Source organism: Anolis carolinensis, chromosome 4 (assembly GCF_035594765.1).
Source record: "Anolis carolinensis isolate JA03-04 chromosome 4, rAnoCar3.1.pri, whole genome shotgun sequence".
In the NCBI taxonomy this organism is placed as follows: Eukaryota; Metazoa; Chordata; class Lepidosauria; order Squamata; family Dactyloidae; genus Anolis; species Anolis carolinensis.
This window is the reverse complement of record NC_085844.1, coordinates 231,930,141-231,952,070: the sequence shown is the minus strand read 5'-3', so window position 1 is coordinate 231,952,070 and position 21,930 is coordinate 231,930,141. Positions and strand designations below refer to the sequence as shown.

The 21,930-nt window shown below is 40.6% G+C and overlaps 1 protein-coding gene across 5 annotated transcripts in view; it reads right to left on the bottom strand.

Moving 5' to 3' along the window:
- The window catches only part of tshz2 (teashirt zinc finger homeobox 2), a 425,545-nt gene extending 421,820 nt beyond the window's left edge, over positions 1-3,725 (bottom strand). For 4 of the 5 annotated variants that reach the window (XR_010005617.1, XM_062978940.1, XM_008115592.3 and 1 more), the window contains exon 1: positions 2,720-3,688. Coding sequence is in view for 3 of the 5 variants with exons in the window: in XM_062978940.1 (XP_062835010.1) it covers positions 2,720-2,759 (40 nt within the window). In the remaining 2 variants the exon portion in view is untranslated. Of the gene's footprint in view, positions 1-2,719 lie in introns of all 5 variants that reach the window. The other variant, XM_062978939.1, reaches the window with a different exon arrangement.
- Positions 3,726-21,930: the final 18,205 nt, after the last annotated feature.

Sequence of the window (21,930 nt, the reverse complement as noted above, 5' to 3'; positions counted from 1 at the left end):
GTAGGTGGGCTTAATATACTGGATAAATCTGAACTTTTGTCACAGAATAAGATAACTCACAATCTGAGATTATATGGAATAGAAACCAAAGAAAATTATAAAAGGAAGGCTCTTGAAAGTGAACTATACAATACTTTTGACATAAAAATTACTGATTGGAATACAGGCAAGTCCTTCAAACTGCTACTTAGTTGTCTTTTTGGAAACCTTTCCAAAAATTGCATCAAAATGATGATCAAGGGAGTGGCACATTAGATGAGGACTAAGACTGCTAACTAACTAGAAGGATGCGACCAAATATGAGCTGTTTATTTCACAATATTGTTATTTCCTATATTGTACTTTGCACCTTTCTTTTCCTTCATACTCCCTTTTCCCAAATCCTAGCACAGTTTCAAAAGAAAGCAAATTAAGCAATAGGAAAACACACACATTCGTGGAAATGATATCTATACTTTGAAGACCCAAGAGCTGGGAGAATATCCGTCCTCTATACTTGCAGTAGAAATAATTTCTTGGGTTGTTAGAATCTTAATGATTAAATGGGGTATTCAGAAGTTAAAAGGCTTTTTCAAATTGTTTCACTTTTAGAATCTAAACTATCTTATATTTCTAGGAAAAAGTCACACACACACACAAAAGCAAATCCAGATCCTATCTATGTGGTGATAATGTAAAAGCTTGCACCTCTAAGTTGTCTGTCAAAACAGTAGAACGACCATCCTAAAACTACGGTGACTCTTACTTATATTCATTGATGTTGCTGAGGCAAATCTAAGAAACCACACCAAATAATCTTCAGATTGCAATCATTTTGTTTGATGCTTGTTTTCTGAAATAAGTGTGAGAATGCACGTGTCTCACTGTTCTATGAATCAAAGTAAACACGTTAAGCATATTTTTTTAAAAGAAAAGTAAAAATATAGAAGTGGGTTGAGTTTGTAAAAGTTTGTCTTCCTCTTCCAAATTGATTTCTACGTCTGGAAAGTATCTAAAGTATCCTGTAGAAGATTATTTCAGATGTTTATGTTGAAATGTTCCCACATTTTAAAGTATTACATGGAAATGTAAAATAGTATCTGATTTTCCCTAAGTGAAGGATTTTGAGATAGGTTTTGTTTTGTTTGTATTTTTTAACTGCTTACCTTTACTACACAGCTCTAAATCTAACTGAACACAAAGGAAAAAGAAGTAGTAAAAAATCCCACCCACATTAAAGCCAAACAAGATAATAATTGTGCATGTCTGGCTAAGAGATTCTAGAGGGCAAGGCTTGCGTCACAAGCACTCAGGTTACCATAGTGAGTGATTTATTGATATATATCAAGAATGAATAGATCAAAGGCAGCAAGATGACAGGTGATCAATCAAATGTCAAATCAAAGCTGGCAATCAACTGGAAACCTGATTTTTTTTTCCAGTGGGTGGGTCTGGTGACAGAAAAATGAACTTTCATGCTGCACTGCCCAGAAAGAAAATCAGAGCAAACTATTTTTCTTGCTCTTTTAAAGCAATTAAACAACCGTATATAAAAACACATACATGCACATGTATAGAAAGATAAGCTCAACCTACTTTGAAACAGATTGAGTCTACAAACTATCTGTCCATTTCCTTCCACCGCTAAACTTTTTTTTAATACCCACTTCCTCACCCTTTGATTCTCCAGAAACCCAAAAGTAAAGGAACATTTCCCTTGGAAAGTTTCAGACTGCTTCAGCTCCTTCCAAAGGCAGCCCTATGGTTGCCTTTGACCCTTGCACGGCCTTTAAAGGCGGGAGGGGGGGGGGGGGTGTCTATAAACTTGAATCATAACATGCAAGAGAGGAAGCTGAAAAGATGGACTTGATGGGGATCTAAGGGGCTGTCTCCCAAACCGTCAAAAGGCTCCGTTTATTTCCTGTTGTGTTCTCCCTCAACCCCCCCCCCCCCCCGCCAACCACTTTACATTTCCAGGAATGATCAAAGGTTTGAACTTCAACCAAAGGGTTGATCAACAGAGACAAGCCAGTCACTTCCCCCTCTCCTCCTCGGAGTCTGTTTTATCACAAACAGAGACACACACAAGCGCTAGACAAACCAGGCTTAAGAAAACGCAATCTTCCTTTTTTATATATATTTAAAAAATAGTCTTGCTTTGCTTTTTAAAAAATCCACAATGCAATGCATTGCGAAACAGAATAAAATAGCTCCTCGTCCCTCTGTGCTCAGGATGCAGTGTTATCAACACCAAGGAAGATGGGGGGGGGGGGGGCAAGAGGAGGGGAGAGAGGTGAGAAACCAAGCGGAAGAAAGTTGGGGGGGAAAAAGTTTAAGAAGGAGCCACAACAAGACCAGGCAACGAATCACACCCCTCTTGTTTCGAAAACAGCCACCCAGAAAAAGAGAGAGGGAGTGGGGGGGGGGGGGGGGGAGAGAGAGAGAAGAACCCGGGCAGGCGCCAAAGGGCAGCGGAGCCAGCCCCGAATTTCGGTTGCAAAGAGATGGATCCGACGTTGCTCCAGGTGCGTAAGCGAGAGAAAGAGAGAGAGAGAGAGAGAGAGAGAGAGAGGCAGAGAGAGGGATGGAGGGAAGGAAGGCGGGGAGAGCTCCAAATTCAAGCTGCGGTCCAAATCATCATCCCGGAAAAAGAAGGGGAGGACTTGAAGATCCAGGCGTGCTGGGCGAGAAGGAGACGGGGAGGCTGTGCCAAGCCCGGCGCCTGGGAGGCTTGCCTTACCTGCTGCCCGTTTGGGTGCCTGCTGTTTCCTCCTTGGCATCGCGGTACTTTCCCCAGCCGGACTCCTCTTCGCTCGAAGCTGGCGGGGCTTGCTCCTCGCTCTCCGGCTTTCCCTCGTCGCGCGTGGATGTGGCTGTGGAGGGTCCCCCCCTTCCCTCCTTCCTTCTTCCTTCCTTGCCCGATCTTCCCTCCGCTCCGCTGCTTTTGCCCCCCTTTCCTTTCCTTTCCCTTCTCTCAGCAGCGTCTCCTTCTCGCCTCCTTTGGCACTTCGCGAGGACGAGATCAACCTGTTCGCGGATCCTCGAGATCCCCCTTTCCTCCCTCAGAGAGAGATCTTATGCTCGGGAGGGGGGCTGCCTTGTTCCCTTGAGGAGGAGAGGGGGGTCTCTCTGGTTTGCTTGGAACTGTTGCAAGACTTGCTTTTGGAGACAAACATCCAGGACTCGGGGAGAGAAAGCGGGGAAATAGAATGTTCTTGGAAGTGGATCAATCAAGAAGAGAGAGTTTTGTTTGGGGTGTGTGTCGGGGGTGGTGGTGGATCTTGCTTTGCCCCCTGCCTCTCACCCCCTTCCTCTTTCTTTCTCTCTCTCTTTTTCCTGTTCTTTGCCAGCACCCCCCTCCTCCTCCTCCTCCTCCTCCTCTCGCCGCCTCTTTGCGCGTCGCTCTCTTATGGCGGATGGGTGAGTGTTTGCTGAGAAAACTGCAGGTTTGTTGCTGTCAGATGCCAGGTTGTGAGTGATAGGGGAAGAGGACAGACAAGCTTGGGATGGGAGGAGGGTGCGGGGTGCGGGGGGGGGGGTGTTCCGCACACACTCACATCCACGTGCGCGCACGCGGGCGGGGACGCGCCTTCACACTCGCCTGCACACTCGCCATCCCCGCGCGCGCCCGTGCCCCGACGAACACACGCGCGCACACGCGCACACACACACGGAAAGGGAGAGAGACACACACTGACACACACACAGGCAGGGCGAGGCGATGCCAGCAAACATCGATCCACTGAGCAAACTGTACATTAACAAACTCCTCCTCCGCGACCTGATGACAGGATGAAATTTACTCCGAGCCCGACAGAAGGCAGTCAGTTTATTAAAGAGACAGGGGCTTTGCAGATAGATCACCGGCACTTCCAAGGGGGCAGGGGGAAAGCGAGGGTTTGTGGAGGAAAACGGGACCCCCCTTGTTCCTAGCAAGCCCTGCGGAGATGCCTCCTGTCCCAGGGTGGCCTCTTTCCCAGCCCTTCCTCCAAGACACACGCCTTGACCGACTCCTTCCTCTCCCTTCCCAACTTCTGGCTCTGCTCACTGGAGAAAAAGATGTAGTTCAAACCTGGGCATTCCCTCCAGGTGTTTTGGACTTCAACTCCCACCATTCCTAACAAGCTCAGGCCCTTCTTTTCTCCCTCTGCCACTTAAGGAGCCTGAGGCTGTTAGGAATGGTGGGAGTTGAAGTCCAAAACACCTGGAGGGCCCAAGTTTGCCCATGTCTAGGATAGTGGCTTTCCTATGGCATGCATGACTTTTGTGCAAGCTTTAGGACAAGGGACCACAGAAAAGCCAATGTGCTTTGGGACTTTGGAGCATGTTTAGAGTGCGCACCCTTAAGGAGGGCTTTTGGTAATCCTAACCAAAGACAAGCCTTGCCATGTCATTCAATTATATAACACCTCAGTTAAAAGACAGCAAGCCCTCCTTATCCAAGGACTTAAAAACATGCCATTTTCCTACACCACGGTAGGAACATAGCAGGACTTCAGCATCCATGGATTTTGGTATCCATGTGGATCCTGGGACCAAACCCCATTGCATTTCTATCTTCACTTTTTTCTTTTTCCTAAAAAAAAATATCAAATCAGTCTCTTATTGGATTCTTTCTGCTTTCACTCCGTCTGTCACACGTACACAATTGGAGGATGGTACATGATAAAGTTCTCTCTTTTCCCACACTTTTGAAAATAGATTGCTGACAAGTTCTCACCGTCAGAAAGGCACCCAGGAGGTGTTGGGTTGCCTCTGGAACAAACTGTGTGAAGTTTCCTTTTATTTCCTTTTTCTCTGTTTCACCCAGGTGTTTGGCAGTGATAGGCAGATGGAGGCTGTAGCTGCTTATGTTCAGTTGTGTACTGAAAGAAAACTCCTCAGAGTGGAAAAGCAGCATGGAAATACAGTTGGGAAGGAGGGCTGAGAGGGGGAACCAGGGTCAAACTCAACCATCATCTATTAATTCCAAAGGGGGTGAATGAACTCATGAAGCACACATGTGTCCATGGGGCAAGAACATGCATACACATGGTATTTCCTCTGCATATATGTAAAATTGCATGTGTGTTGCCTTATCTGTTGCTAGTTCTGGTATACTCACAGTTTACACATGACTTATCCACCTGGAAGTGATAACCCTAAATGAAATCATCTTGTGTGAAGCGGCCCGAAGAAGGAAGTAACATTGCAGTTCTACTTATCTGAGAGTTCTCCAGACATATTGAAAACATCTGGATAAGCCGTAGTTTGGATCCTATTCACATTCAGCTGCCTTGAAACAGAAGGTACAGAGTAAGGCCACAAACAGCCTTGTAAAGTGCAAAGTAGCCCAAGACAGGAATCGGTGAGGATTTTATTTCACTTTGGTTTTTTAATATGAATTTGACCAATTTATCAAAATTTGCACATTTTTTCCTCCAATGCAGTTGCATTGTCACCACCAAGCAGTTTCTTCCAAGTGGCCTGCTGGCAATGTTGTATTTCTGGTTACATGGCTTGGCACCAAAAACCATTTCAACTAGAAATACAGTGTCTCTAGCCTGTGTGAGGGAGTAGCTTGCTGGCACTGACACAACAATGGGTCCACTGATAGTATGGATGGTGATCAGGTTGGATCCGGTCCAATCCCCCTATCATTCCACTGAAACTACAGGCTCATATCAGAGTTTCCTGGAAGCTCCAGAATAAATCCTGTTGCCCACTGAAACAAATTAATGATTGGATGCAGAGGTTCTACTGCAAATGCAGCTGTGCACATGTGGACTCCTCAGCAGCTGAGCAGTAAGTCCACTTTATTTTGGTCATGCAGACATAGCCTCAGTCTACTTCCTCAGATGCATAGTTTCCAAAAGCTTATGCTATCATCTTTTTTTTTTTTTTAGTTAGCCTTAAAAATACTACAAGAACTCTCTGCCTATACATTTGATGTATTTGTTCATCCAGGTCCAGAAATTTTGAGTGCTTAACTTTGTAAAAGTTTGGGTTTGATTCTTTGTATATTCAACTGCTGTAATGCTGAGTTGCTACCACTCTTTTTTCTGTGAAACACTTTTTGTGTTAACACCTTAGGCAGGTGCTATATGATTTTTTTCTATATTTCATATAGCTGTACCTAATGCAATGTGGCCAGAATAATTGTGTTTTGAGCCAATGTGATATAACAGTCTGAATGCTGGAATAGTATTCTGAGAGACATATGGATTCCCCTAAGGTAAGGAAACTAACTGGGTGACCTTGGGCAAATCACACAACCTCAGAGAAAGACAATAAGAAACCTTTCCTGAATAAATCTTGCCAAGAAAACCTTTTGTGATAGGTTTATCTTAGGGCTACCGTAAGTTGTCTTGAATTCTGTTTCACTTTATTTTTTTTAATTAATATACCAACATCAATTATTTCCGTATATTCAGGGTGGGTATGTGCTTTAAGGCTGCCATATGTTTGAAACTATTTGAAGGCACACAACAGCAAGTATGCTTCCTTTAATATTTTAAGAAATTTAACAGCTTCTGTGATTTCTATATATTCAAAGCAGAAAGAATTTGGAACATGAATGTGGGGGAAAGAGAGCAACATTTAATTAAGACCCTGAACGTTCCAGCTATAAAATCATTGGTCAAATTGTTAATTCTCTTCACACTTTCCTGACTATTGCATCTAATGAAATGGGCTTCAGTCTACAAATCATGTTTGGTGAACTTGTGTACATATAAGTTGCACTACTCATATGGAGGGACCTTTTTTGAACAATGTGGAACAGACTTACTCATCTGATTGTGATGGTAGTGGAGTCCTTCATGCGGAGCCATTGCAGATGTGCTGTGATACAACTACAGCCATCTGTCAGCACACATTGCATACGACATCTGTCCATTGCACATTGTATATTATGCAGTCAGGTTATAGGAATTGATCATGTGTCATATGTTGCCTTACAGAAACATTATCCAATATAAAGTCTGTGACATAATAGCACAGTGTATCTTTGCTTTGCTGAGACAATATATGCACTACCAAAATCAAGTTATACATCTTTCAATGGGCTGTAACATTCAGGGTGCATATATCAATTTGTTTCTTCTTCTTCTTCTTCTTCTTCTTCTTCTTCTTCTTCTTCTTCTTCTTCTTCTTCTTCTTCTTCTTCTTCTTCTTTTTCTTCTTCACTAACAAAGAAATTTCATCCCAGGTGTTTAAAAATTGCAGGTTAGGTAAAGACTGAGGCACCATCTACACTGCTAGTTTTTGAATCCAGATTATCTGCTTTGAACTAGATTGTATGGCAGTGTAGATTTATCTATTCAAAGCAGATAATTTTGATTCAAAAACTGGATTATATGGCAATGTAGATCCAACCTGAGATCTTTTATCTCATTGTAGCATCCTGGGTGATGTGTTAGTGTCTGTAGTGGCCTCTTGCATCTTTGGAAGTCTTTAAGCAGAGGTTGGATGGGCATATTTGAAGTGGTATAATTATCTTTAAAACAGACAGCTACACTGTAGACTGCTAAAGGACTGATTTGCATAAAGGCATAAATTGAATGTACACAGGTGAAATACCCCAACAGAATTCTGACTAAAGTTCATTTAAGCTTTCATCTTGATAAGACTTTATATATTTTTTTCAGGAAATATTTTCCCCATGAGAAAAAACAGTCTAATAGGCAATTCCAGTCAAACTAACAGAGAGCAAAGCTTAAGTAATTGTTTTGGCAAAATGTATGAACTATCTCATTCTCTACATTACTGATTTCTTTTTTTCTTTTTTTTGCCTTGAGAAAGGTGCTTCTTCACACCAAAAATGTTTTTAATTATTCAAACCAGAACTACTTTGTCAATGAGAAAATGAGAGCCCAACATTTCTAATGCTTCAAATTGCAAATTCATTACAGAACATAACCAGGATGTCGAACTGTATACATGAATTCTTTAGAGGGCCAACACCATTCTCTGGCACATTGTTTTTTGAGAAATTCTGAAAAGTTCTATTATTTTTCCTTTATGTAAAGGCACATTGTAATCTGCTTTGAATGCCAGCTTTGGGGAAAGGGTGAGATGTAAATAAAGGAATATAATACAATGCCAATACTTTCTCGCCTTTCAAAAAGATTTTCAAAGATTTTGACAAAAGAGGACAGTTAAACTCAATCACTTCAGACTGAAACAATGTTATATTAACAAAGTGTTTAAAACTAAGAGAAAAGTAAAAGCAACAATAAAAGCAGTGATGAAAACAGTAAGACAATTAAGACATAATGATGTTAACATAATGAGAGATGAATAATGTCTTTAACATCATAATAACCCAATAGTTGGAGTAGTAATAGTACCAAATTATCTTCACCTCCTCGATATAGTAAGATTAGTAACAATAAAGCAGGTGAGTATCCTGGAAGTAACCATTCACTGTTGTATACCCTCCAACTCCTGGTTTGGCAGGGACAGTCTTATTAATCCTCTGTCATACCACTTTTTGAGCTGATTTTAAAATACCCTAATTTATTCCTTCTCTTCTCGCTTTCCTGCTGAAAACTGAGCTTTGAGTTCCAAATTAGTTTGCATTCAATTAACTCAGTAGAAGGAAGAGGAGAAATGAGAACAGAATCTTGCCCTTCCCAGCAGACTCTGTTAAAAGCAAACTGATGCAGCCTCTCCTGGCTTGTATGTTCTTGTTCATTAATAATTTTATGCCATGTGTTGTCGAAGGCTTTCATGGCTGGGATCACAGGGTTGTTGTATGTCTTTCGGGCTGTGTGGCCATGTTCCAGAAGTATTCTCTCCTGATGTTTCGCCCACATCTTTTATGCCATCTTTACCATACTGTGAAGTTGCTTGGCCACTTGATTCTCAGTATTCAGTTCCAAAAAGTTAGTCAGTATGGCATTTCCTCTAGTGAAAGGCTTCATCTCTGACCATCACCTACCTCATCCTTGTGGGCTGTGGTTCCTGGTGTAATACCTGTGAAGCTTGTCAAAAAGACCAGAAATATGAGGAGCTGACGCCAGGCACAACAAACAGCAAACACTCAGAGGGAGGGGGTTTCCTTTTGTGCCGGTGATTGGAAAGAATGCTATATGATTCACTTGTGGGGAGCAGAATTTTAGGATAAGAAGATCTAGGAAGGTTGAAGGACTTCACCATGAAGTACAATTCCCGTTTCAAGTTTCAGAACAAGATTCTGTCCTCCAACAACTTTCTCAATCCATCCTTAAAAAGCAGCAAGATTAAGAAAGAAAGCCCAGCATTCCTTTTGAAGAGTATCTGATGGGTACATGTCTCTCATTAATTGAATAATAAGCTAAAGTTATCACATAATGTTGATCAGATTGTTCTTTGCAGAGTCAACATAGCCAAGGCCAATAAAAAATAAGTCAACCCTGGCTGACTGTCCATTAAAGGTGATGGTCACAATCAGAGGCGGTCCAACCATAAGGCGAACTAGGCACTTGCCTGTGGCGCCATCACCCAGGGGGCGCCATCATCCTGGGAGGAGGGCGCCACTCTCCACCTCCTTCTCCTTCGGACCTCCCGGTGCCCGCGCTGGGCCTTCCGGCCGGCGCGATCCCACCTTCGCACCACGTGAGCCCACCTTTGGGGCCTTCAGAGATTGTGAGGTCTGTGGGAACTTGGAAGCTAGGTATGTGGGGTTTATATATCTGTAGAAGGTCCAGGGTGGGAGAAAGAACTCTTCTTTGAAGTACAGTAGAGTCTCACTAATCCAAGCCTCGCTTATCCAAGCCTCTGGATAATCCAAGCCATTTTTGTAGTCAATGTTTTCAAAATATCGTGATATTTTGGTGCTAAATTCGTAAATACAGTAATTACAACATAACATTACTGCGTATTGAACTACTTTTTCTGTCAAATTTGTTGTATAACATGAAGTTTTGGTGCTTAATTTGTAAAATCATAACCTAATTTGATGTTTAATAGGTTTTTTCTTAATCCCTCCTTATTATCCAAGATATTCGCTTGTCCAAGCTTCTGCCGACCCGTTTAGCTTGGATAAGTGAGACTCTACTGTAGGTGTGAATGTTGTAATTAATCACCTTGATTAGCATTTAATGGCCCTGTGGCTTCAAGGCCTGCCTTCTTCTTGCCTGGGAGAATCTTTTTTTAGGAGGTGTTAGCTGTCCCTGATTGTTTACTGTTTGGATTTATTCTGTTTTCAGAGTGTTGTTCTTTATTTATTGTCCTGATTTTAGAGTTTTTTTTAATACTGAGGGCTATCTGGGTTATCTAAGTCCACACTGCCCTATATCCCTGTTCAATATTTAGTGCTAAATTTGCAAATACAGTAGAGTCTCACTTATCCAACATAAACGGGCCGGCAGAATGTTGGATAAGCGAATATGTTGGATAATAAGGAGGCATTAAAGAAAAGCCTATTAAACATCAAATTAAGTTATGATTTTAAACCAAATGAAGCACCAAAACATCATGTTAGACAACAAATTTGGCAGAAAAAGTTGTTCAATACGCAGTAATGCTATGTAGTAATTACTGTATTTATGAATTTAGCACCAAAATATCACAATATATTGAAAACATTGACTACAAAAATGTGTTGGATAATCCAGAACGTTGGATAAGCGAGTGTTGGATAAGTGAGACTCTACTGTATAGTAATTCCTACATAACATTACCATGTATTGAACTGCTTTTTCTATTGATTTGTTGTAAAACATGATGTTTTGATGCTTAATTTGTAAAATCATAATGTAATTTGATGTTTAATAGGCTTTTCCTTAATCCTTCCTTATTATCCAACATTTTCGCTTATCCAACGCTTTTATTTTTCAGTGATTGGTTTGGGGGGGGGGGACGCCAAAATTCTTTTCGCCTACACTTGAAAAATACCTAGGGCTGGCTCTGGTCACAATGCTGAAACAGTTCTCTTTTGCATGTGGCCACTTTACTACATTGTTTTTGGTCTATGTAGGTGGACTAACATTATAGTTTAATTTTGTAGATTTTGAATGGGCAATGCCATTTTTGTTTCATTTTGTCTCTTGTATTTCTCCACACCCACACATAACAATTTGAAAACTATTAAAAACGTGGCTTTTTAAAGCAAGCATTTGGAGAATGAGATGAAGCATTCATGATAACTTCAGGATTGGTGCAATGTCCAATGTTTTATATTTTGTACTGTATGTTTGATGTTTTATAGTTTACTGGTTTTAATCTATTGTTATATGCTATTTTAGTTATGTGTTCTATTTAATATTTTGTGAGGCATTGAATTTTGTCCATTTACTTTGTTGTGAACGACTTTGAGTCCCCTCAGGGGTTGAGAAAAGTGGTATATAAATGAAATAAATAAATAGTTTCCCTAGGTTCTCTTTCTTACAGTCTTTTCTCTGAAGAGGAAGAACTACACATATTTTACAAGAAAAACACAGAAGAATAAAATAAAGTAGATTATATATAAATTGAATAAATTGTAATATATATAAATATGCACAGACAAAATGTATTAAGATTTATTGGTTCCTGATTAGTTTAACACAAAAATCCAAAACATCCAGAGTGGAAACAGGTCACTAAATCAGTTTTCAGGGGTAAATTCTGTTTTCTCAGTTTGAGGCCTGGATTACACATATCACTTTTAGTTCTTACAGGCTTATACATTTTGGTTCTTGACTTAGAAACAGAAATACATTGAAAATGAGGTTAACACTTTTCTGTCAAGGTCAAGACCTTTTGGCTCACCTCTTTTGTTCCGGTTCTGCTATCAATCACATGAACAAACACAGTTGCAAATTTTTGCTGCAATGTGTGGAATTAAAGATTATAAACTCAAATGAAAAGTTCCCCTGAGAAATATTTAATTCACTTCTGTTAAACTATGGAGGAGGCCTCTGTTGTGGCAGATTTGTCTTGATGGTGTCATTCCAGCATCAAGTCAACATACGGCTTTTTAGTAAAATTTATTATTTAGGGCTTAATTTGTTTTATCTTATTTTTATATGTGGTATGGTTTGCATTAAAATGTTTTAACCAGTTTAAATTTGTTTTGTTTGAAATGCTAAATAGTTTAAAATGCTTATTAAATAATTATTCTTATTGTTAAAAATTGCTGTACATTGATTTTATTGCAGACTGCCCTCAAACTCTCTCATATAGGGCAGGATTTTTTATATATATATGCATGCAAGCCAGTAAAATTCTCTGTAGGGAAAGAAGAATGTGCAATAAAATGCACATTTATTAAGAAAAATCAAAAATGTTTAGATTAAGGGGTGAGTCTATACAGACAAGAAAAAGGGGACTTGCCTCAAATCCAGTGTATGCCAACTTTCTGCATGTTCTCATGAGTTTCTTGCTTTAAGCTGACTTTGCATTTCTTTAGGTAAAGCTGGGAATCCAGAGTTTGCTGGAAATTTGACCTGACTACTTGTCCAGACTGACACCATGTCATCACATTTTCCCATTCATCATCATGGCTTATCCCCATATTGCCACTACCAGTTTCGACTTGGCATAGGGCTCTATCCAAGTGTCTCACCACCATGGTCACATCTATGTTGTTATCAGCCTGGGCAGGAGGATGGGCCAAATAAGGTTTGGGTCCATCTCCCTTCTTTTTTGCTGATGATCACATGAATGCCATATTATGGCATCACAAAGCCAGCATGTTATAGCAATACACTCACACCAATTTCTGTGGTCAGCAGTGACCAACAGCAGTGACATGGAGGGTGAGGTGTCCAGCAGAGCTGATGGGATGTTGACATGACTGGACCATCTGGACACCAACACAGTGTGTGGAGGGTGACAGGAAATATTAGAGATGTGACCATAAAGTGAGTTAGATGAGTTTCACACCATGTCATAGCTTCATTCTTAGGAATCCCTGAATTTGTAGTTTGATACAGTACTGATAAGATACGGTATCGTTCTTTGGTACTAAAAAGTAGGGATCTAAATTCAATAAAAACATTTCTACAATCCTGTCTTCTGGAATCATGTTCCCTGCCCTCCACTTTCATCCTCTTAGCATTCTCAAAGGAAAAGTTCTGCATATTTTCTTCTTAATTGATTGTTTCATGGTAAGAAAAAAGATAGAGACAGTATTGAAAAAAATAAGAAAGGGACAAACGTATCTGAAATCTGAACAAAATTCAGCAAGTAAGGCACGACAATGGTGTTATAGCCTCATTTGAAACCCCACTCTACTCCCACACATTCATTCTTCTTTTCTCCAAAGGAAACCTTTTGTGAAAATAACAGGAAAAGATCACATGCCGCAATTTTGTCAGGATTGCTAAGTGTTCCCCCCCCCCCCCCTTAACAAATCATCCTCTCACTAAAAGTTCTTCTCACAATCTGGAACATGAGAGAGGCTACTCGGCCTTGACAAGGATCAGCAGCCAGAGGCTGTGCTGTGTGTATGTTTTGCCTTGCTCAAATGGCTGAAATCCAAGGGACACATGCCGGTTGTACCATTTACCGCACTCTTTATGACTTTTTAGGTTTCAATCAATATACAACATGAGAAGGGGCGAGAACTTTGTGTGTCATCTCCAAAAGGATAAAATGCAAAGATGGATTTCTAGGTGAAGCAGTAGTGAGATGGTGCTCTGTCCCGGATTGCTTTCTCTCCGCACCCGCCCTTTTCTTTTTTCTTTTAAAGATATTATAAATGGAAGCATTAACAAGGCTTGGTTGAGAGGAGGAGACCTACAGATTTATGGCTTCCTGTCTCCACCAGCAGATGTCATTGTGGCTGGCAGAACAGAATGCCTTTCAAAAAGGAATGGGGGTGGGATTAGAAAGGGGGGGGGGAGAAAAGAAAAATCTGGTGTCCATTTTTATACATTGGTCAGAGTACGTTTACAATTTTGAACAGAACTGACACTACAGGGCTGCAGACTTGCTTATTCTATTATTTGTAACTAAGTAACAGAAAGTCATCTAGCCGTTTCTTTCTCCATTCTTTCTTTTTTTCTTTTTTGTATGGGAAAAGCCCATATAGTTTGCCAAAAAAAAGGATTTTGCACATTTAATGTTGATAACAACGAGGGATTATTTAAAAACTAAAAAAAAGTGGCCAGCACTGCATATCTTTTTCACTTTTTCAATAGCACTGGTTTGATTGACTAAAATCCGATGCTCCCTTTTCTGTCAAGATGTAAAACAACCCCTGCATTCAATGGGATGTACATCTGAAGAGATATATTATTAATCTTAGGTTAATGCTAATACTTTATTTTAGGTCTGATTCTGGAATTAAATTTAATACAATACTATCACCAACAACACCTCACAGATTATATTGTTCAAAAGAAGAAACAAACGTGTTGGTGGGCAAAAATGTCATGGGATAATTTAATTCTCAAATAATAATAATAATAATAATAATAATAATAATTTTATTCTTGTACCCCACCCCATCTCCCCGAAGGGACTCGGGGCGGCTCACATGGGGCCTTGCCCAACATCCAATATAAAATCAAAACAAAAACACAAATTTACAACAATAAATCAACAATATCGGTAAAACAATCAAAAAGGACAATCTTACAACATAAAATGTTAAAACAGGTATATCAAACACAAGTCTGGGCCAAAAGGTGAATGTGTCAAGTCGGGGGGAGATAGTTACATAATTGACATAGTCAATGAAGTACTATAAATGACAATAGTGACAATAAGAGGGCAGATCAGTGGGTCTATTATTACGTAGGCAGGCATCTTAAACCAACAAAAGTCACTCATCAAAGGCTTTCCGGAAAAGCCAGGTTTTCAGATTCTTCCGGAAGGAGAGGAGGGTGGGGGCCAGCCTAATCTCCCTAGGGAGCAGGTTCCAAAGCTGGGGGGCCACGACAGAGAAGGCCCTCTCTCTCGTCCCCACCAACCGCGCCTGCGAGGGTGGTGGGAGCGAGAGGAGGGCCTCCCCCGACGAGCGAAGAGATCGTGCGGGTTCATAGGGGGAAATGCGGTCTCTAAGGTAGGCGGGTCCCAAACCTTTTAGGGCTTTGTAGGTAAGAACCTGCACCTTGAATTGGGCTCGGAAAGTAAGCGGCAGCCAGTGGAGCTCCTTAAACAGAGGCGTTGAACGTGCCCTGTAATTTGCTCCAGTTAGAAACCTGGCTGCAGTGCGTTGAACTAATTGCAGTTTCCGGACCGTCTTCAAAGGCAGCCCCACGTAGAGCGCATTGCAATAATCCAGTCTAGAGGTAACTAAGGCGTGGACCACCATGGTCAGATCAGACTTCTCGAGGTATGGTTGCAGCTGGCGCACAAGTTTTAATTGTGCAAAGGCCCTCCCGGCCACGGCTGACACCTGAGCTTCAAGCATCAGCCCCGAATCCAGGAGGACCCCCAAGCTGCGGACCTGCGCCTTCAGGGGGAGTGTGACCCCGTCAAGCACAGGTTGCCACCCAATACCCTGATCAGACTTTCGACTGACCTGGAGGACCTCTGTCTTATTAGGATTAAGTCTCAGCTTGTTCGCCCTCATCCAGGCCAACACAGCGGCCAGGCACTGATCCAGTATCCGAGGGGCTTCCTTGGATTTTGGTGGAAAAGAGTAGTAGAGTTGGGTGTCATCCGCGTAGAGATGGCACCGAACTCCAAAACCCCGGATGACCTCGCCCAGCGGTTTCATGTAGATATTGAAAAGCATGGGGGACAGAATAGAACCTTGCAGGACCCCACAGGACAATGGCCAGGGGTCCGAGCAGGTGTCCCCCAGCTTCACCATCTGGGAACGCCCCTCTAGGAAGGACTGAAGCCACTGCAGAACAGTACCCCCAAGGCCCATCCCGGAGATAAATAAAACAGGTGTAAAAATAAAAGGTAATGTTTTTAGAACAGTGGGGTCAGGTTGGAACCAGTTTAAAATAGATCCTTTCTTTCCACAGTCCAATATTTCATTTTGACTATTGTAAGTGATAGGTTCATACTTCAATGTTGCCAGTTTTGATTTTATTGTTCAGATGTTTGTATTGATAAGTCATTTGAAAAGTAAATGCATTTAATGTTGGAGCCCCTGGTGGTGCAGCGGATTAAACTGCTGAGCTGCTGAACTTGCTGACTGAAAGGTCAATGGTTTGAGCTCCCAGTGTTAGCCCCAGCTTCGGCCAACCTAGAAGTTTGAAAACAAATGTGAGTAGATCAATAGGTACCACTCCAGGAGGAAGGTAATGATGCTCCATGCAGTCATGCCAGCTACATAACTTTGGAGGTGTCTACAACAACACTGGCTTTTCAGCCTAGAAATGGAGATGAGCACCAACCCCCAGTCAGACATGACCAGACTTAATGTCAAGGGAAACCTTTAGCTTTACCTTGGTTTGTTTGTTTGAAGTTGAAAGTCAGCTTGAGACATGGCAGAAGGAAACTGTTGCCCCAAACAGCCCAGGATTTACTGAGGTACATGTCTTGTGTTTTGTATTTAGAAATCTATGTACAAGCTGCAGTCATGCTATGGTCAATGATCACCATCACAAGTCTTTTATATTATTTCAGTCTTCACTTTAAGGATATCTCAAGCGCCATGACATTAACTGAGTTTCACCCTGCCACATTCTTTTTTCCACTTTTTCTCTATCCCATACACATTCTCCCAAGGAAGAGGATTTTTCTTCATTTGTTCATGGTAAGAGTATTTTTTTTTGTTTCTCAATGTTTATGTGATCATGAGAAGTAAAGGAGAGGGAGAGGGATATTTATGGGCTATCAATGTCCTACTTCGGAGCCCTAAATCCAGCTCAAGTAACAGCTAACCCCATTATCTCTTTTCTGTAACTCAATCACTGGTTTATACAGATTTGAAAAGCTCTTAAAATATGGCAGAAGTAGGACAGTGGGAAGTTCATGTGTGAACCATGGTTAACTTCATTTAGGTTTCTTTGATATTCAAAATCTGAGTATCGGGTTTGCATGTCACCGTATAACTTCACAGAATGCTGAAAGCCATGGAAGAAAGAGAGACATATACAAGAGAAGCAGTGCAGGTGAATGGGAGTACCCAGGTTCATGACACTTTGCCAGTCTCCTAGCCACAATTAGGAAATAAAAAGATGTTAGTATTTCATTTCTACATATCTGAACATTTCACAGATGAAACACACATGGCTAAGCAACAGATTAATGTGATGATCATGATGACAAAAGTTATTAATGAAAAAAAACACATACAAAGCAGGGGATGATGCAGCAGTTTGCTTTTGTCTGAGCCAACTGGGAAGGCAAATTCCACCTTCCTCTTCTCTCCTCCCTCTTTCCTTTCCCCCCTATTATGTTAATTGAAGACAAAAGTATTGTACACTTTTCAGTATTCAGGAAGTGAAATAAGCTGAGAACAAAAGAGGAAAATGGGAGGAGGAGAGAGGTATTGGGATTGTTCAAAGGCAGTTGAAAAAATGGGATGACCAGGGATTAATCAAGACTGCTCTCACCACATTGGGACAGTTGGAGGATATGGAAATGAAGCCTAAATGTAACCCTTTTTTTGAGGTCTGAAGATAAGTTATAAGTCATGAGTTATGGCACATGTGTTCCTCTTTTAATAATCTACTAATATTCCTTTGCCTAAGAAAACCATAGGAAATTCTTGGAGTGACCATAACTTGATAGGTAACTTCATGTCTCTCACATACAGCTGAAATTCTAAGATTCTCTGTGGGTATTTTTATAACTCTTTAGGAAACCTCCAAAGCTATTCAGTATTTCCACTATTCCTCAGTTAGGCAACGTTTGTGTTGCTTTTCCCGCAAACAGCTGGCACCGTAGAATGATTAATTTAAGAAAAGAAACACTGCCAGTAGGTCTACATGCTTTTAAAAGCAGTATAAGACCATTAGGAAAGGAAAGAGGCACTAAAAGAAGCATGAAAAAGGGTGGAATTTATCGACCATATTTAACTTTTCTTTTTTGCATCTTTTTTCTTCTTTATCATTTTTATTCTGTCAGTGAACGCCACTGTGGTGTAATGGTTAGAGCACTGGACAATGACCCCAGAAAACATGGTGCAAATCTTTGCTTGAGCACAGAAACCCACCGAATGACTTTAGGCAAGTTACACTTTCTCAGCCTCAAATGAAGGCAAAGGCAAAGCCCTTCTGTATGCATCTTGCTAAGAAACACTTAGGTTCTCTAAAATTCAGAATTGACTTGAAGGCACAGAACAGCAACAATATATGAATACTGTGTGTCAGGTTGTATGTGTGTATGTCATAAGGAGAGGAAGATAAAATTGAACCAATAACCACTTTGTCCTGAATTGTCCTGTGATCATTTCTGAGAGCGAAAGAGAGCTTCCGCCTGCTTAGAGAGCCTGAAATCCCTGACATTGCCACTCACATAGAACCATATCACTTACTCAGGCATGAAGGGTTTTTTTTCAGGGTTTAGATTTTCTCTTCCTTAAATGTCAAGGCAAGATAAATGGACAAATAGAGTTTACACATACCACGAGTGCTTGTCCAGTAAACAGCACAGAGGAAGCTTAACAGAAACATCAAACCCAGCTAAAAGATGTGAATACATTTCATGGCATTTTAAATGAAATGTAACTTTTTAAGTTCTCTTATAGCAATCTCAAAGAAAAATAGAATATATATTAAAGTGAGACATGGTGTTAATCCATTTAATGAACAGTAACAGTTACAGAACTAAATAATACAAACAACTTTCCAGATATCTGAAGGACTGCACTTTTATAGTCTCAGTAAGCTTTAAAACATAGCTGTAATGTAGGCTTGCATTAAACCAGCTTAATATGGACAACCAAGAACCACCTTGGTGTAGTGGTATGAGTGCTGAGCCCTGACTCTGGAGGACAGGGTTCGAATCCCCATTTGGCCATGGAAATCCACTGGGTGAACTTGGGCAAGTCACTCTCATGGCCTCGAAGGAGGGAAAAAGCGATCCCCCCTCTGAACAAATCTTGTCAAGAAAACCCTACCCTAGGAAAGGGTTGCATTAGGGTCACCATAGTTGGAAGTGTCTTGAAGGCACTTCCAACAAATGTATGGGCAACTAACAGTATTACAGTTCAATCACCATAGCTGGCTTTTTATTTTTGAGATGACCTCATTTTGAGCAAAAAGGGATCTTTAATCCGTCCCCCACACAGAATTTTCTTTCTGTAAACAATTTATCAAAAACAAATTCCCATGTATGAGTCCAGACTCTTATTTGTGACCACAAACACGATTTTCTAATGTGTGTGTGATAGAAAGAGAGAGAGAGCAGATGGGAGAAAATGTGGAGAGGACAAGCAGCAGGCATAAAGAATTAAGCCTCCTCTGCACTGTTTCTTCACTTCAAATCCCCCCATTCTGAGACTGTTTTCTGAAACCATAATAATTTCTAATAGAACTTGCATTTGCCCATAATGCTTCCCTGTTATCTTCATACAGTAAGAAAAGCAAAATGGCATGGCAGGAGTTGGACTGGATGACACTTGTGGTCTCTGCCAATTCTATGATTCTAAATTAATGTGGTGGCATGCATTTGGACACCAAAATCTATTTCTCAGTGTAATGAGAAACCTGTGTTTGGGCTGTATCATATTGGAGCAGAAATGAGATTTCATAGGGCGATACTCTAAAACTATTCCTACCCTGTGGGGCCTCGGAATACTAGAAACATTCTCCTTGAGATTTACTTTTCCATATACAGCTATTTTTAATGAGGTAGCATTTGATCACGTTAGAGCCTGCTGTCAGTTTGAAATGACATAATGCACGAGCTGGAAATAGGTTTCCAGTCCAAATTCAAGGTTCTTGTGTTGATATTTAAAACCCAAAGGGTGCATCTACACTATAGAATTAATGCAGTTTGATGCCACTTTAACCACCACACATTAATGCTATGGATTCATGGGAGTTGTAGTTTTACAAAGTCTTTGGCAGTTTTCTCTGCCAAACTGTGCTGGTTCTTAAATGGCTTGGGATTGAGGAAGCACCTCTTCCCTATATGTCCCTCCCGGAGGATTGAGGTCTGCTTGGAGGGTGCACTTTTGTGTCCTACCAATGTGTTCAGTACATTGTGTTAACACATGGGAAAGGGCCTTCTCCACTGCGCCACCCCAGACATGAAATGCCTTCCCCTTGGAGGCCTGATTGACACCAACACTCATTTCACATAAGCATAAATGGAAAATATGGCTGTTCATCAAGGCTTTTGAGCCTCTTCCGTTGATTTCAGATTCTATGTACATAACTTCAAAATATTTAAGCCCTTTACATTTGTTTCTAACTATAATAATAATAATAAAACTTTATTTATACCCCGCCACCATCTCCCCAATGGGGACTCGGGGCGGCTTACATGGGGCCATGCCCGGGACAAATACAATATAGCAAAATATAAAAACAACATATCATAATACAATTACAACAATACAATAAATGATCGTATACAGTACAACACAAAATCAAAAAAGCAATATAACAGGGCGGGCCGCATGAACACTCAGTTAAAACTCGGGGTGAGAAAAGGATAAGAATAAAACCACAGGGAACAGGGAACAGGGACATAAGATAGCAAACTATTGCATTTTTTAGTGTATATAATTGTTTTAAACTGTTCAACCCGTTGGTTAAGGTTAATTATATGCTGTGCTGTTATCTTTTTGATATAGGGCAGGGAAAGTCTAAATACCCCAAAAGCACCAGTTCCCATCTGATCTTGGAAACTAAGCAGGGTCAGTTCTGGTTTGTACTTGGATGGAAGACTGTCAATGAATATTAGGTGCAGCAGACCTGATATTTCAGAGGAAGGAACTAACAAAACCGCATGAAAACCTAAGGGCCCTTCCACTCAGCCACATAACCTAGAATATCAAGGCAGATAATCTACAATATCTGCTTTGCACTGGGTTATCTGAGTCCACATTGCCATGTAATCCAGTTCAATGTGAATTTTATACATCTGTGTAGAAGGAGCCTAATAAACCCTATGGAATTCTTGGTTTACTTAACTGGCAATATGAAGACATATACACACAGAGAAATATTTTTAAATTAAATAAATGTTTTTTCCTACCTTATTCCTCATGTGGGCATCATGATTAGCAGCACAGGTGGGTAGAGATGCAGTATATAGATGTTTTTCATAATATACTAACAACAAAGATGAAAAGTATGTTATCAGGTAGTGAGAATCTTAGAAAAGTCATCCATCTTGAGTTCTACTTCTGGGAGGAAAGGCAACATATATATAAAGTTAATGAATGAGATAGCAAGAAAAATATTGTCATATTTGTAGACAATACTAGCCATATTTTTATTATAAGGTCAATTTCCCATGTTATAGGTCTGTTTTAGGTATTCGACTATGACTTGTAAATGTGTACACTTAAAAAAGCAAATAGATACATAAAATAAGCAGCTAATAGGTACAGTATTGAATATAGTTACATATAAGTATGTGTAGTGTACACATAATAAATGCATATGTAAGTAAGGAAGACACAGTTTCAAGGTGGATGATGACTGTGACAACCATTTTAGTATATCTACTCTAGAGCAGTGGTAATCAAGCTTTAGTTTTCTAGATGTTTTGGCTGGGACATCTTGAAGTCCAAAACATTTGGATGATCCTAGAATAAAAATCTATCCATGTTGAATTGGTGTTTGCAAAAGCTGGCTTTTAGTTCTGCAGTGTAAAAGACAAAATTGCATGATGTAAGAGATTCACAACGGAGTATTCTAATTTTTAAATGGAAAAATCTTAAAATTAAGTGAACAGAATAATATACACACTGACTGTCAAATGGCCTACATTTAGTTGACTCCATTAGGTGTCCAGCTCTTCAAGTGCTTTGATGTATTCCAGACAGCACAAGACATATAGCAAGAGGAAGAGGCATCATGTCCCAGACAATTTATAGAATCTGGACTAATCCCAGACCAGGATTTCCCGGAATGAGGCAAGAGAATGTCTGTAATATGTCATGACATTCCCGTGGTCAGTCACTTCAGAGTTACT